At 40.4% G+C, this 16420-nt stretch overlaps 4 protein-coding genes across 4 annotated transcripts in view; 2 read left to right on the top strand and 2 right to left on the bottom strand.

Annotated features, from left to right (window-relative positions):
- Positions 1-8118, bottom strand: part of kif16bb (kinesin family member 16Bb) — a 29132-nt gene extending 21014 nt beyond the window's left edge. Inside the window, exons 1-12 of the mRNA XM_085369868.1 lie at positions 8072-8118; positions 7931-7994; positions 7731-7838; positions 7475-7591; positions 6078-6175; positions 2987-3102; positions 2759-2901; positions 2362-2530; positions 1614-1733; positions 1297-1472; positions 1131-1194; positions 986-1041 (exon numbers count right to left, since the gene is read on the bottom strand). Of these exons, the coding sequence (XP_085225994.1) occupies positions 986-1041; positions 1131-1194; positions 1297-1472; positions 1614-1733; positions 2362-2530; positions 2759-2901; positions 2987-3102; positions 6078-6175; positions 7475-7591; positions 7731-7838; positions 7931-7994; positions 8072-8118 (1278 nt within the window). The remainder of the gene's footprint in view (positions 1-985; positions 1042-1130; positions 1195-1296; positions 1473-1613; positions 1734-2361; positions 2531-2758; positions 2902-2986; positions 3103-6077; positions 6176-7474; positions 7592-7730; positions 7839-7930; positions 7995-8071) is intronic.
- A 752-nt stretch (positions 8119-8870) lies between these two features.
- mad2l1bp (MAD2L1 binding protein) lies at positions 8871-10951 on the top strand. The gene is made up of 3 exons (XM_085369709.1): positions 8871-9249; positions 10039-10319; positions 10424-10951. Exons 1-3 carry the CDS (start codon positions 8901-8903, stop codon positions 10949-10951), a joined length of 1158 nt encoding a protein of 385 aa, XP_085225835.1. The 5' UTR covers positions 8871-8900.
- Positions 10952-11101: 150 nt separating this feature from the next.
- Positions 11102-14894, bottom strand: ephx5 (epoxide hydrolase 5). The gene is made up of 10 exons (XM_085369431.1): positions 14128-14894; positions 13950-14013; positions 13646-13862; positions 13385-13565; positions 13060-13269; positions 12857-12986; positions 12365-12576; positions 12115-12223; positions 11741-11866; positions 11102-11649 (listed from the first exon to the last, which is right to left on the bottom strand). Exons 2-10 carry the CDS (start codon positions 13970-13972, stop codon positions 11448-11450), a joined length of 1410 nt encoding a protein of 469 aa, XP_085225557.1. The 5' UTR covers positions 13973-14013; positions 14128-14894; the 3' UTR covers positions 11102-11447.
- On the top strand, positions 14305-16027 carry cst3 (cystatin C (amyloid angiopathy and cerebral hemorrhage)). The gene is made up of 3 exons (XM_085369434.1): positions 14305-14580; positions 15196-15306; positions 15609-16027. The coding sequence occupies exons 1-3, from the start codon at positions 14383-14385 to the stop codon at positions 15687-15689; spliced, it is 390 nt and encodes a 129-aa protein (XP_085225560.1). The 5' UTR covers positions 14305-14382; the 3' UTR covers positions 15690-16027.
- The last annotated feature ends 393 nt before the right edge of the window (positions 16028-16420 follow it).

Here is a 16420-nt window from a genome sequence, read left to right as displayed (position 1 = left end):
TACTTTTCATGACTGGCACGCTTCACGGTTGAATGCATAATGCAAGACGCTTCTTGGCTGAACACAAGGAGACCCAAACAAATGATATTTGGTGTTTTTTGGGAGGTCGGGCATAAACTCAGCAGAGGAACAGAGTTAAGTTTCACTTTCGGCTGGCATTGCTGCCATTTTTTGTTTCACCTTGGAGTCTTTCGAAGCTGCTGCCACCCCATTTTTGCCTCAGAAAAGTCATATTTGTTGAGGGAGAAGACATATCTGTTCTGTTTCTCTTTGTAAGGCTCCCCAAACACTGTTGCAACCCAACTTTACAACCATTATACGAGCTCCCCTTTTGGATGCCACTTGCATCCAAATAGATGTAAAAATTTTATTTAAATGCTAGACTGAGTCTACTCCCTGTGAAGCAGTTATTCACAAGACTTGCAGTGACACCAGCTGGCAGGATCTCCTCACTGCAAGCAGTAAAACCTACTAAGACTGCTTTGGGGAGCTTGCTGCTTTGCTGATTAATAGTGTTAAAAACCTTTTCTATACTCTGTGCCCTCCTGTTCTAATCACATATCTTTCTGCTCCAAACTTTAAGTGGAATCATTTTTATATCTTTCTTAACATAATTTATTATAACACAAATAATTCCAAAGAGGGACATAGAAAATTAGGCAAGCAGCAAGGGCGCTTAACATTACTCTTAAACTGCTTCACATTTTATTCTAAAGTGTTTATCCCAACTCTGTGCAAAAGAAAAGCAGGTACAGGGGTTTGGGCTGTCTGTACATCTGATTAAATGGAAGAACTACAACAAACCTATTCAATGGAACAATGCAGGGCAACAAGTACTTCTCTCCGGTCTTATCCTCTAGCTCATATCCAAGAATCAAATATAACCCGCTGGCATTTGTGAGTCAAACACACCAATGGTAAATTGGCCCCGAGGATTCTCAAGTAGACGTTCATATTTAAATGCATGAATGAATCATTTTTGTACCTGCAGAATATTCAGTGTCTCCCTCCACGTGCTGCTTCTGTTCTTGGTCAATGCTACTGCCTGGAGGGACTGCAGAAATAACAGGTTTATTATTTACAAAAGGGAACTTCAAAATGCCTTTCATTTCTATTCTGCAGAGGATGACTCACCTTTGTCTCATTCAGCTCCTCCTTTACATCCACAGAGGATAATGGCACCTCATGCCCAACCTAAAGTAACAGCAAGACAACAATACAACCTACAAAATAAGCTTTGAACAAGAAACACTATAAGATGTTTATGCCTCCTGTGAATGTGAGCATATGCAGGACCTGAGTGGCTTCTTTTAGTAGTTGATTGAGTTTGGTAACCTCTGACTGCAGTTCCCTCATCACCTTCATACTGCCATTATCGTTCACTGTGGGAGAGTTCACTATGTTTTTAGTTTGACTGGCAAAACGCAAAGTGTTCAGGGTCTCCATGTAGTTCACATCAGCAGGAGAAATGGCTGCCGGGGGGGGGGGGGGGGGGGGGGGGTCATCAAGAGATGTTCATGAGGAGTGTGAAAACAGAAGATGGAAAATAAAAGAATTATGTGGTTAATAATGCTTCCAATATCAAAAACAGGTAAGAATTAAGTAATACATACTTGCTATCATAGTAGTCTTAGAGTTTCCACCCAGGCTGTCTTTTAGCAGCCATGTCAGCACAGAGTCTCTGTAAGGAATGAAGATCTGTTTTGTTGTTGACACTCCTACACCAAGGTCAGCTGAGAGTATCAAAAACAAAAGTACTCAGTCAAATACTAGAAAGGTAAAATGTTTCATCCACAAGTTGTATATAAATTCTGAGAACTAAATGCTCACTACTAAATATGTATTCTTCAGAAAAAGGCATCTAATTATCAATGGAATATGCATTTCAACCATAATTTCAAGGGTCGTTTATTTTGTGTTGTTTGTGTTTTAAATTACTTGACTACTTAAAAGATAAATTCAGCCAATGTGATATCCCTCACTGGTCAGTGAAGTTATGTCTAAGCATATCTTGCTTAATATCCTTTTTTTATCCTGTAATTGACTGTCATTTGCAAAACAAATATTAGTATTAATATTAGAAAGTAAAGACTGAGACATAAACCCATCTAAAGTCTTTACAAGGAAGCATCCCACAAACATCTCAACAATAAACCTCATTTAAAAAAAATAAGCAGAGTCGCCCTCTGCTGGCCATTGTAAAAAGTATAGGTCTAAGAGCCCTTCTGCTGCACAGCTACATCCATCTTTCATATAGATTTCTATGTAAAGAGTTTGATTTGACAGCTAAGAAAAAAAAAAATAGGGTTGTAAATAGGTCCCAAACAGTAATTCCACAGCAAAATGACTGACTGCCTTTACCTAGAGCTGAGATCACATGTCCCAATGTGACCAGAGATTTGTTTATGTCGGCACTTTCCTTCAACCTGCCTCCTACTGTGCGTGTGGGATCAACTTTCTCGCTGCCTGCCAGGTCTACCAGGTGGATCTTACTCACCGTCTCGTATAACGGTTCTGCATCACACCACACCTGTCCCAGGAAACAAAAAAGGCAATATCACAGAAGAATATACTTCCGTATACAAGTGATATCACAAACAGAGAAAATGAAAGCTTGTGAAAAATAACACCACAACAGATCAGGTCTCATTATCTCATAAAAGTCTCAGCGGTTTTGGGGGACGGCTTTTGTTAACACCCACAGATCTCTAGCAAACATTTTACTTTGGCCAAATTCAAACATCAAGCACTGTTTCACCTGGGTGAACATTATGGTGAAGATGGCATGAGAGCGCTTGCTGAAGTCATTCACTCCCCTGCTGGCTGTGGTGCGCTTGGCATTGCCGAGAATGATCAGGCCCTCCACTTCACTGTAGCTTTGTACTAAATGCTTGGACAGATCTATGAGTTATATATATTTTTTGCATCAGATTTTATGCAAACACAGCTCGGATGGACATAGAATACAGGATAAAAACAGTCTTACTCTCTACATAGGGACCATGCCTAGGATGCTCCCTCACGCTCAAGCCCCCATCATCTGTAGGTGATGCTCTCTTTTTGAGAAGATCCTGCATCCGCTCATTGCAGATCTCAAGATAGCTGGTACAAAGATAAAAATACAAAGTAGAACCATGATTTATTTTTAAAAAAGGTGACAAAGATGCAATGGAATATCTGTTTTCATTGTTAATCTGCATGCCAAATACCAATAAAGTTACTATTAACTCTCTAAGAAAAGAGATGCACAGTGAGGCCAAATGGTTCTTCTTATGGCGTTCTGCATGTACTGGCAAAAGAAATAATGAAAAATATGGAAAGCAGGTTTGACAGAGTGCTTTAACCTCCTAAGACCTGAACTCTTCCACGGCATGCATTTTTAATTTCTTTGATATTTGGGCTGATTGGGACCTGATAAATATCAAAACAAAGAATTACCAAATGGTTTTTTTTTTACCCAATTTGTTTCTGAGAAAAATGAGAGCCACATATGAGGATATTCATTTGAAATTTTGATAGAACAGTAGCAGTATAATGTCCTCGTAAGTGGATATCAGGCCCCTGTAGAGCAAAACTGAGTATTTTGGTCTAAATAACCCAAAATGTGATGTCCACATATGTGGACGGCAGGTCCTATGAGGTTAATCAAAGTTATGGTGCATCTGTGCAAGACGCAATGGGACTAGTGTCTGATTCAAAAACAAACAATGTGGGGCATAAAGTAATTAGGCTTTAGAGAAGCATGCATGGCAGTAATAAAATGGGAGGAACCATGCCCTGCTCATGTAGCCGTGTATGTTTTTTCCCAGCACAGGGCTGAGAACTCAGACAGCAAACTTAGCATTTTGTTGTTGATGTTGTTTTATTTTGATGTATTCTGAGGGAAAAAAAACACAAAGTCAAGCTCTGCAGCTTCTTTCGCTTATAAAAAAAAAAAAAAAAAAAAAAAAAAAAAAGAACAAAAAAAAAAAGAACAAGTACAGATGTGTTAATTGTCAAATGTTGTACCTGAGTCTTTTTAAGATATTCTATAAAAATAAAAAATAAAAAACACAGACATGCAAACGCGATCAAATAAAATCCAATTACAGAGTTAATTTAAATGCAAATAATGTGCCAGCAGTGCACATGCAAACAGATGGCAAAACAATGATTTCAAAGTAGTTTGACTTAAAAGCAGCAATCTAATCTCCTAACATAATAATTTAGGGGAACAGCTGGGACATAAAACACACTGTGATGAGACTAGATTTCATCTGGGATTTTGAACATTACAGGGTTATAGCAATAAAACGTTGTGCCTTTTTCTGGTTTCATTACATTTAGGCCTTTCAATTTTTCTAAATGATGTGACTGTTCCAGCAAAGTGAGAATAATGATGAACAGGAATGGGTTTTTTACCCTTTATTACTGCTGGCTCATGTATATTCTACAATCAAGAACAACTCAATAAGAATCATCACGGATACATCACTCTGACTTCTGAGTTGAGTTACCATCGGCTAAAAACAGTAGACCTTTGCACAAAGTACATAGTTTCATATAAACAACAGGAAAAAGTCTGTATCCAGATGCTCTCCAGCAACACCAGTAGTTTTATAAAACTGTTTAATGCCCAAAGTCTTTTTAATTCACTGGCCTCCATGTCTCTTGTGAAACAACAGCATTGCACACGTTTTTGCTTCATATCCTTCGTTCTCCACATTCTGCATGATAATTAACCTGCCCAGCAAAGCAGAACCACCTCTTTAAATTTGTTTCCCTTCAAACTGGATGACAATTCTCTCTGAGATTAATGCTTATATAAAGTTTCATTTCAATTCAACTCAAGCTGAATTACCGTATATAGCACCAATTGACAAGAGCCATCTCAAGGTGCTTTAAACCGTAAAGATCCTACAGTATTCTGAATAAAACCACGGCAATCAGACGACTCTTTATGAGCAGCAATTTGTGACAGTGGGAAGGAAAAAGTCCTTTTTAACAATTAAAGTTTTAAACCTAATCTTAAAAGTAGAGAGGGTGACTGTCTCCGGAACCAAACTGGGATCTGGCTCCGCAGGAGAGGGGCCTGAAAGCTAAGGTGCTACCTCCTCCCATTCCAGTTTAAGAAACTTAACAACAGCAAGTGAGCCAGTTTGAGAGCAGAATGCTCTATTGGGATAATATGATGGTATGAAGTCTTTAAGATACGATGGGGCCTCATTATTTCAGACTTTATATGTCAGGGGAAGGATATTAAATTCACTTCTGAAGAGAACTTAATATAGAGGAAATGTGCTTTCTAGTCCCTGCCAGTAGTCTTACTGCAGCATTTTGAATTAACTGAAGTTTTTGGTGGAAATTTTTGGAACAACTTAATAATGAATTACAGCAGTACAGCCTAGAAGTAATAAATGCATGAACTAGTTTTTTTTAAGCATCACTCTGAGGCAGGATCTTTCTAATCTTAGAGATATTACACAAATGTCAGAAAGCAGTCCAACATATTTAATTTTTGCAGTGAAGGACTACAAGATTCCTTTTTAGGGCCAAATATTGCAACACTGGGTTTGTCTGAATTTAGAAGAAATTTAAATGTAACCCAGGTCTTGATGTCATTAAGCTAACCCTAATAACTGATTTTTGTTATCTGGTCTCATGGGTAAAGAAAGCTGGGTACCATCTGCATGGCAATGAAAACCTATGCTATGCCTTCTAATGATACTGCTGAAGCAATTTAATGACGCACATATAATGTAAATATAAATGGTCCCAGCACAGAACCCTGTGGAACAATGACCAAGCTACATGTGTTAAAGACTCCCAATTTACATGCACAAATTACAATCTGACAGATTTAAACCACTGGAGCACATTGTCTTTATTATCAATGCTGTGTTTTAATCTCTAATAACATTTTGTGGTCAGCGGTATCCAATGCCACACTGAAGTCTGTCAGGACAACCTGAAACAAGTCCACTGTCAGAGGCTATAAAAATAATAAGGAAAAAAAAACTTGAAGGTCCATCACTGACAAAAAATAAGTTTCTCTCTACTGAAATATGATTTCTGAGTTAAGTGTGATGGTTCTTTACCTGACCTCTGTGTGGAACATCACGGCATCGCTCTTGCTCCTGTGAGATATCTCCCAGAACAAGCCTTCACAGATCCGTGGGATTAAACCTTTATCGTGCTGACACATTAGAAAGGAAACAAAATGATACAAACACTTTAAAATGACAATTATGCTCCTGCTATGCTCTTTTAATTTGGGTGTCGTACTATGTAATGCTGTGCCATGACCACAACTCAGTATATGCAAAGTCTGCTGAATAACACAAACAGCTCATCCTAATATAGAATTACTGAAGCATAAAAGCAATTCCAGTCTGAGCTACATGCCCCCTTGTTTTAATTACAAAGTAACAGATAGTAAGCATTAAAAGCCATATATAATTATCTGGGATGTTGACAGCAGCTCTGGTGATGACCTTGCAAAAGTCTCCTGGTAGACAAGCTGAAACCTCACTGATAATGTGAAATTCCCATTGCTGCGCAAGGTGAGGGGAAAAAAAAAAAAAAAAGCAGTGGGTTGCTGGCCTCATCAAATTTTCTGATTAGTAAGGAGAAACAAACACACCTGATGAGGCCGCTATCAGCCAGCCTCTAATGCGACGAGAAGTCAGTGCTGTGTGCACAGTGGGGTTAGCACTACTGCAGTGTTATCTGTAAAGAGCTGTGACATCCCATAATTCCCTGATTATGGTCGGGTTTATTTACAGGTCACATTCGGCATGCATTTTGAAATGAGGCATGAAAAATAGGCCCTGTACCTCGAATAAAAACAAAACTAAAAAGAATGAAATGCAATTTTTCACCACAAATTATTCACATTATTCTGGTAAAAAAGGACAAAAAAAAACTGAATGAAAGGCATGCACCTTCAAAAAGGGCTTATCACAATTATTGATGGCATGTCAAAGAACAGACTTGAACCATTGACTCCTACAGTGAAGGGATTCAGTCCCTATCCACAGGGCACGATGACTCACAGAAACAGTGTGAAAATGAATGTGAATAGTACCGTACGCCGTGACCTTTACAGTCACCAGCTCTCAAACTAATTCTATGTGAAAGTTTGGACTGATGTGTGTGACAGAGCTCTCCATCCCTGTCATCATAATGAAAGCACCAAATAAGCATCTTTGAGATCCATGGTTTCCCTCAATTCAACTTTGAGAGACTTGAAACAATATTAAGGTACCGGGACACCACAAAGGCACTTAAGGTTGTTTTTTTTTTAATTTGTCACCTGCCAGTAGATTGGAAGCTAAAAAAAATAAATAATAATAATAATAATAATAATAATAATAATAATAATAATAATAATAATAATAATAATGCATTTTAATGAAAAAAACCCACACAAATCATCAATAAATTCCATTTAAACTTTTGTTACAATGTTTGCCAAGTTAATAGAAGACCTTACTGAAGGACCCATCATAGTGTAGGACTTCCCTGAGCCTGTTTGCCCATAAGCAATCACGCAGGCATTGTAACCCTCAAATGCAGCTTTCAGGACTTCAAACCCCAAGTCTCGGAAGATCTGAGGCAGCAGAGAAAAGATTATTTAAAAATGAGGAAAACAGTTCTTTCACACTAAAGTCGTGGTCGTTAACCCCCACTAAAAATTCACAAGGAATATAAAATCTCTAAACAGGTGAGATATTGAACAATCCAGATACCTTCTCCTGGGATGCAAACGTGGGACTTCTTCTGTCAAATGAGTCATATGAAAAATCATATGAAAAGGTTTTCCCTGCGCCCTTGAGCTCGTCCCCTCGAACTGTGGGCTAAAATTATAAACGCAGGTACCGCTGACTTTCAGTAATAACTTCATTTACTGCAGTATAGTGCGTTTCATTTTGTGATAATAGACCTATACCTTTTGAATGGTTGCTGTCTTCTCCTTCATATGAATTATCACCTTCGAGGATAACTGCTTTTCTCTGTGAAAAGTGTATGGGGGTGACAGACAGCCCATTTTGAAAGCTTGGTGGATAATAAAAGAAGTCATTCTCCCTACCTTTTGTTCAATGGACGGACTCGGACTGCTACTCGCACTGAAGTCATTATTAATATTTTAAAAAGAAATCTGGCAAAACAATGTCCAGCCGCTTCCCCCACCTTTCTTTGTGCTTCTTTAAAAGAAACGTTTGGATATCTGTAGAAGTTTTCACTGCTAATTATCACACCTGAGGTTTGCCCTTGTTTTCTCCATGTACTGCACAAACTAACCGCTAGGGTGCACCCCAACTAAATTCTTTTATTTTTGCTCACCTTTACAAATAACGTGACTGTCTGATGTTCTTTAATGAGGATCAGTCAATATTTATGCATTTAAATGAGACTTTAACTGAGTTTCAAGTAGTTTAAATATCTAATAAATAAAACAGTAAATAAATTCAATGTAAAAACACGCAGGATTTATTTGATAAAACCCAATACTTTCTAAATGGCTAGAGGTGAACCTAAGGTGATTTGAATGAGGCAGTTGTAATTGCTCCAAATGAGACTCGGGAGTTCAGTTTATTTTAGCCAATAAAATGTTTATTTAAATGGTCAGGGGAAAAAATACGTTGAGTTACTTTAACCACTTAAGGAGCTGTTACACGCTAGCACAGTTAAAGGAGTTTAATAGACGCCTTATTTGAAATTATAATCAGTAAGAATAAACGCATTTAAGGGTGTTTTGTTTGAGGAACCAATAAGAAGGCCGTCGGTAGTTTAAAGTCATCGTTTGTTTTTCTATTTTTTTATATGTGACGTGAATGTGGCTTTTTTTCCCTTTGACGAGCATTTCCCATGATGCACCGGGAAAAAAAAGACGTAACCCGGCGCGGATATTCAAAACTATGGCAGAAGACTCGAGCATATTAAAAATAATATCAAACTCCGAGGACACGGAAAATGTGTCCACTGATAAAAGCAGAGACCTCGGGATAAAGAGACGCCTTTCCTTCTCCTCGGAAAAGGATATTAGCATAGCGGAGGCACCGAAGACACCGCCTGAGGTCCAAGCTGTATCCGAAGACCCAAACTCAAGCCGAGTTTCCCCGGAAATCAGCAAACAACGTTCCCCAAGTCCCGTAAACACACATTTAAAGGGTAAAAATGCTGTAAAGTTAAAAGACGACTCTTCTAGACAGCACTGCGTGAACGACACTGACGATAAGGAAAACACCGCTATACCCGCCGATCAAAGTAGGTGACATAACCGGTGTGAGTGCATGTGTTCCCCAACGAGGGAGGGGGTGATCACAGTAGACCCACTGCTGTGATCACGTTTCTTAAACTATATTAAGGTTTTGGTCTAAGGATATTAGTACTTTGTGGTTATTTTCTTGATGTAAATTTGATTTCAAGGGAGAAAACAGCTAGAGCTACTTCTGTTGTTCTACACTGTACATTTTGGTATCGACTCGGTACCGAGTAAATACAGAGTCAGTTTTGCAAATACTTTTAACCTATAGAGGCAACTTTTGTAGGGAGAGCAGTGTGTCATGATTTATCAGATGAATTATCGTCAATATGCAAATGAACACATTTAACGACCATTAAATCACTGATTTTTGTTTCTAACTTTCTGCTATAATTATTTAATACACCAAAAACACAACTTTCTGTTTTTGGTGTATTTTGAAATTGAAGCAAATAGTTTGTTATTTAAAACTGCTGTAGGTCATAAATAAAACAGACGTGACAGTCAACTCAAAGACGTTCAGGCATTTTTCATGGTGCATGTTTGAGGGTTTAAAAAATTATTTAATATAATTCAGTTTTACACACTGAACTGACGGGACTCTCACACTAGTAGTGATCCGATACTATGGATATTGGGATTGTTTAGCCCAGCTCTATCAGCTACATCAGAAATGCTGCAGACCAACACATCCTACAAGTCTACAAATATATAATCTAGTGGTATAGTAGATGGGCTTTTCAGATAAATGTTAAGCTGATTTTTTGTTTGTTTGTTGTTGTTTTTTCCAGATAACACAGAGGAGGATAACGCTTCTTGTCAGGGAGGTTTTAAACATATTAAAGTGACTGCCAGTATACAAAGTGATGCAGAGGACAGAGATGCCGAGGTGGTGAGGAGGGCACAGGAGGAAGGCTGCGTGAACGTGGTCTTCCCGGGGACTGTAACTCAGGAAGGCTGCTGTCTTTTCGTCAGCGAGATCCTCAAGTGCATCCTCTATCAAAGACAGCAGCTCCCCATGACGTATGACCAGTTGGTATACTCCCAGAGGAAGCAGCAAGCGTCGGTGCAGGTGAACAGGAAAAGTTTATGGTAGATGCCTCCAGCTGTTCAGTTGACGAAATGTTGGTGATGTGAGATTAACACGACATGTTTGGTGTCTCTTTTGCTTTTCAGGATAAAGACGTAGTGAATCGAAGACCGGTGCATTCAGCAGACATGGACTGGCGCAAGTGTCAGCAGACCCTTCAGGAGCTGGAGGAAGTGCTGCAGCATCTGGAGGTGCTGTTCTCCCTCAGCAGGGTGCCCCGTGTGCTCCTGTTAATGGGTGGCTCGCTTGTCCTCCCCAAAGAGCTGTACGAGATAAACATGGAGTCCCTGGCATCATCCGGTGGGAATCTGTGTCTACGGGTGTCATCGTGCTTGAGGCAGATCTTCCGCACACTGTTTGTGGCTGACCTTTTGTCTGACACCAGACCTGTTCGCTTAATGCCCACCACAGTCTTGGTGCTGGCTCACAGGGACTGTGGTGTAGGCTGGTTTCGACCCAAACTCCAATTTAAAGTCCCAACTCGTGTAAAAAAACAAATCATCGTTCTGTCTAGCGATCCAAACGTCTGCAAGGAACCAAGGGCGGAAGGGTCAGACTGGGAGGATTATGTGTGGTTTCAGGCACCTGTGACTATTAAGGGCTTCAGTAACTGACCCTAAAAGTTGGACAGTAAGTCTTTAGAGTGTAGCACTTTCTTTCTGGTGCTTGTGTACTACAGTAAATGTTAACAGCAATCCAAGGGAACTTTAAACATTTGTGTTTTTTATTAAAATGTACATATTTTAATCAATTTCGACGTATTCTTTTGTTTCAGAGTATGTTCATTCAAACAATAGTGAAATAAACAGTATGGTGTGCTACCCTTTTCTTTTACAAATGATCGTTTAAAAGAATGTTTGTCCTCATTTAACACAGAGCAATACACACACTATTAGTGCAATACATTTTTAATGACCAAGACTTCTTTATGCCAGTGTCATCTGAGCATGTTTACATATATCAAAAGCTTGCAAATGATTTGAGTGTCACGAATCAAGTGATAAGATGCTGCGTGGTGTAAAAATGTTCAACTTAAGGATTTGTATGTCTCCTGCTTGAAATAATAAAGGACAGATGTGCTATAACTGGTCTGCGAGTTCACTGAGGGCTTCAGGACTTCTCCACCTTCTTGACAAAATTGAACAGGTCGTCAGCAAGCAGCTGGGGCTCTTCAAAGGCTGCAAAGTGGCCACCCCTGGGCATGAAAGTGTAGGACTGGATGTTTCGGTACCTAATTTGTGCCCATGACTTGGGGCAGTGCATGAGCTCATTAGGAAAGGCTGCAAAGCCAGTGGGCACAAAAATCTCTGTCCTAAAACAAAAAATATATAATGTATAATTAGAGGCATCACATGACATGGTAAAACACTCATGTGTAGTGTGGAGAGTACACAGTGACGTACTTAAAATCCACTCTGTTGTTAAGATTACTCCCCAAATTCTCTTTGTAGAAGCGCATGGACGAGGTGATGGAGCCTGTGGTCCAGTAGATCATGACATTTGTCAAGAGGTCATCCAGGCTGAATTTTCTGCACAGATGACACAATTTCTTATCAGTCACAAACCAGCAGCTATCACAAATCTTGCTGAATGAAAAACAATAATCCGTAATTGTTAGAGCTGCACCGATCTAGGTCGATCCTTGCCCTGTTGACTAGTGTCGGGAAAAGGGACACCTACCAATATTTTTAAAAAACTAAAATATTTGCATAAAATCAATTATTGATCAAATTGTTAATTTAAATATCTCCACAGTCCTAGAATTTAGAAACTGTACCTCTCCAGCCCACCGTCCTCCAGATCTCTGTTCTTCAGATCGGCCCAGGAGGAGAACTTCTCCAAAATCCAGGCTGCCAAGCCTACAGGAGAGTCATTCACCCCACAGCCTGCAACGACAAAGCGGTATCAAGAGCTGAAATCACTAAATTTAAGGTCGATTCTCTTACATTAGCTTCTGTTTGACCTTTTAATCCAGTCACTGTGACTATCAGAAACACTGAGCTTACTAAACTGTGTTATGGTCACACCTGCAGTATCTGGTTTAGTGGCCTGAATGTGAAAGTAGCCCGATTCTCTCAGCATCTCAAAGACGTTCTTCTCAAAGAAAGGGAACAACCGGCGAACATCTTCCCGACTCAAACCAACCAGGAAGGGCAGATACGGGCCAATCAACAAGGACAACAGGACTTTGAAACCCCTATTTGACATACACATGTTTAGGTGGAGACCCTTCACGCACCTGCAAAAGAGAAATGGTGGGGGGGGAAAAAGACGAGAGAAAAAAACGTTACCAAGGTCACAGCGAGTTAGTTAGTGCCAGTTTTCACATTAAATCAGCTTCACTCTTCAGGAATTTGCACAGCCATTTGTTTTTTTTGTAAATCTGTCCGCACAGTGCAAACAATGCTTCACAGTTCCAGTAAGAACTGTCACAATGTTTCCATTAACACAAAGCGAGCGAGGGACTTTCTGTTCCAGCGAGTAACCTGTGGCATGTTTTCTGTTTTTGTTGCACTCACTGAGGCTTCATCTGTGCCATGTTGGTGGTGATGAGCGAGCCCCAGTCCCCTCCCTGCAGATAGAACTGAGAGAAGCCCAAACGCTCCATCAGCTTCAGGAAAATCCGGGCGGCGGCGAGGCTGTTGAACCCTGGAGCGGCAGTGGAGACACATTTGTGAATATCTTCCGCCAGATTTATTTAGAATTAGTAGACGTATTCTACCTTGTTTATGAGAGGCTTCTGAGAAACCGTAGCCAGGGATAGACGGGCATATGACCTCAAACACAACACCGTCGTGGCTTTGCGTGAGAAGCGGCAGAATCTTGTAGAACTCGTAGAAGGAGCCGGGCCAGCCGTGAACGATCATGATAGGCAGAACCTTCTGATTCTCGCGGTGTGGTGGACGCACATGGATAAAGTGCACGTCCAGTCCTGACACATGAAAAGCAAAACAACAACTTTAATAATAACTGCTGATTGATTATTGCGCAAATATCTGTGTTGGTTGACGTACATCCAGTATACTCACTGCTGAGCTGTTATGTACCTTCTATTTTGGTTTTGAAGTGTGGATACTTGTTGAGCACTGCCACCTGCTTTTTCCAGTCAAACTCGTGTCTCCAATAGGAAACAACTTTCTTCAGATAAGTGGAATTGAAGCCATAGTGGAACTTGCCATCTTCTAAAGGATCTGCGTAGCGTGTCCTGTCGATGCGCTCATAGAGATCCTGTTGATCAAGAAGATTGCTTTGCATAACTGTGCCCAAATATTGTTCATTCAGAAGTTGGATTACCAGCTCAAACCTACCTCGATCTCTTTGTCTGAGGTCTCCACTTGAAAAGGGTAGATTTTCTGATCTTCTGATAGTGTCTTCTCCCCCACTCCCCACCATCCGTCCCCTAAAGGAATGGTTCTTGGTTTTTTTCTTTTGTACACTATGTAGGCCATTATTCCACCTGCTACCACGGCTGAGCCGATCAGTAGCTGCTGCTGCTGAGCAGCACTCAAGCCAAAGAAAGTGTCCCTGCAAAGTGTGGGGAAATATTAGGGGAAACTTAAAGAACAATCTATTTATTTGTCCGTATAATTGTAAAGTTAAGTGCCGCCCTACTTCAAAACCTGCAGTCTCTGCATCGTGCTGTTCCAGGAGTGGGCATCCACAGGTGACTTTAGACCTGGACAATGGGACATAGGTCAAGAAGGCTTTTTTTTTGTTCCCCTTTTTGTCACGCAGCAAAGCGCTTCAAAAGTCGCGTGTGGAAATTAAATCCGAGCGAGATTAAACATACCTTGTTTTCGATATGAGTAGTTTGATTTCTGCAGATAACCGCGGGAACCTGGGTGCTAGTCGTGCAGACGCAAAGAGTGCGAGCGAGTTCGCAACAACAGCCTGGATCAGACCCGATCTCTGATGCGAGGATTGCCGATTCGCTGCGAGATATGCCACTCCTCGCGCGCGGTGACGTCGATGTTTATATAACTGGGAGGGCACGGTGAGGAGTGTTTCACTTCGTTTCCTGTGTTTGTTAGGCAAAAGATAGAAAATGTGGAAAGTCGCTTTGACTGTTCTTGCGGCCGCTTTGGCCGTTGGGTATGGGGCCATGGTCGGGGGCTTGACAGACGCCGATATCAACGATGAAAATGTGCAAAACGCTCTCCACTTCGCCGTCGTCCAACACAACCGAGGCAGCAACGATTTGTACCTCAGTCAAGTGGCAGAAGTGATCAAGGTTCAGTCACAGGTGAGTAACGGTCAGATTCGTGAATAACTGAATTGTTCTTTAGGGGAAAGCCATCCAGTAAACCATCGTAGTGATGTGAGCCCTTAAGAAAAGGCCTGCGAAGCGCCCTTTAAAGGTTTCACTTTTAACCACTAAACTAAAGTCCTAGTGGCCGTCCGATGGTCGTTACATACAATTTATTTGCTATATGCCTTCTTAATGGCGTTGGTACTCCCCAAAACATGGCTGGCCTCTTTAATCTTCCCTAATCCTCTCAACCTAGCTTGAGCAGTAGGTCTGCAATGTTCTGTGTACCTGTGTGGAGACAGCCATTGACCCGCCCGAACAAAAGAGCAGTGTGGGTTTAGGAAAAAAAGGAACCCGACAAAAGCACATCTTTGCTAAAGATTGGTTAATATGCTGACGAGTCATGTATTTATTAATTTTTTTAAGTTTATTTGGCTCTCCTCTTGAACTCTGAGACAAGGCTAGCGTAGCAGCGTGTTGATGTTTGTGTTTTTTCTAGTCATTGGTGAGCTTCTTTGCTCACGGGTGGTTTAAAGAGGAAGGGGAGGAGGAGGAGGAGGAGGAGTTAATTTGCTGTAAATCTTGTATTCAATTTCTTTCCCATTACAGGTGGTCGCTGGCATCAAGTACGTCATAACTGTGAAGATGGCAAAGACCCCCTGCAGAAAGGATGGTGTAGAGGAAGTGTGTGCAATCCACACAGATCAGGCAAAGGCTAAGGTACTGATGGCATCTTCTCAAAAGAAGCAAGATATTTGATCTGTTCTTAAACATCATGCAGCAGCCTTGTAATTAAAGCTGCATTCACACTGGAAGTGATTTGCTCGATGCACATCTCTTTGCAGCTGACGACAGGTGTCCTGTTGAAAAGTGATCATGTGAAACAAATTGATTTCTGATGTTTCTATGTTTTGTTTATTTCATAATAAATCAAAAAAAAAATTTTTTGCGTACTTGACATGATTTGACAACACCACCTGAAAGATCCTAATGTTAAATGTATTGTCTGTTTTTCCTTTCAGCCCTACCAGTGCACATTCGAAGTGTGGAGCCGCCCATGGCTTAATTCCATTGAGTTACTGAAGAATGAATGCCAACACTGAGATCTACGTGGGACGCTAGAACGAGAACGCTTGGGAAATCTTACCTTTGTGTCAGAATAATCTTCTCTTAGACTGCAATGCACTTTCCTGTAGGTGGAATAAATATATTAATATTAGTATTTGCTGCCTTTACTACTGCACTGCTTAACTAATCAAACTTGTTTTAAATTTCCAAAATCCACTATCCAGTGTTACAAACTAGGTCTCCCCGATTTTTAAAGAAGCAACTTTGCCTCATCAGTAAACCAAGCAAATAACAAACTGTTGTGTAGTCAAACTGATCATGAGCTGCTTTTTTTTTCCAGATAATTCAGTTTTGAAATAAAGTCAAACTTGCACACAAACTTTAACGTGTCCATGTGGTAAATGCACACAAGGATGACGTTTTAGCTCAATAGAGCTTCTTTGTTGTTGTTGATGGTGATGAGTTCTCTGGATACCTACCCACTGACTAAGAGGAAGGAGAATGTGAACAAATCTGGGACAGACATGACTGACAACAGAAAATGCCATTCACATTATTTTTCATTTTAACATCTATAAGGAGCTTTGTTTAACCACTCTCCCACTGCTCTCAGTCTACCTAAACGTTGGTGGATAGAGCAGTTGAAGTCAACGCAGAAGCTTGATGTCAGATCATGGGTCAAGTGCAGGTTTGGCGCCCTGTACTCAAAATTAAAAGTGACCAATAAAAGACAAACTATGCAGATTAGTGCAGAATATGATGGAAC

Source organism: Diplotaxodon limnothrissa, linkage group LG13 (genome assembly GCF_057381915.1).
Source record: "Diplotaxodon limnothrissa isolate DT_005_m linkage group LG13, D_limnothrissa_male_GT1.1, whole genome shotgun sequence".
NCBI lineage: Eukaryota > Metazoa > Chordata > Actinopteri > Cichliformes > Cichlidae > Diplotaxodon > Diplotaxodon limnothrissa.
The sequence above is the reverse complement of the archived record's forward strand: the minus strand, read 5'-3'. Positions and strand labels throughout refer to the sequence as shown.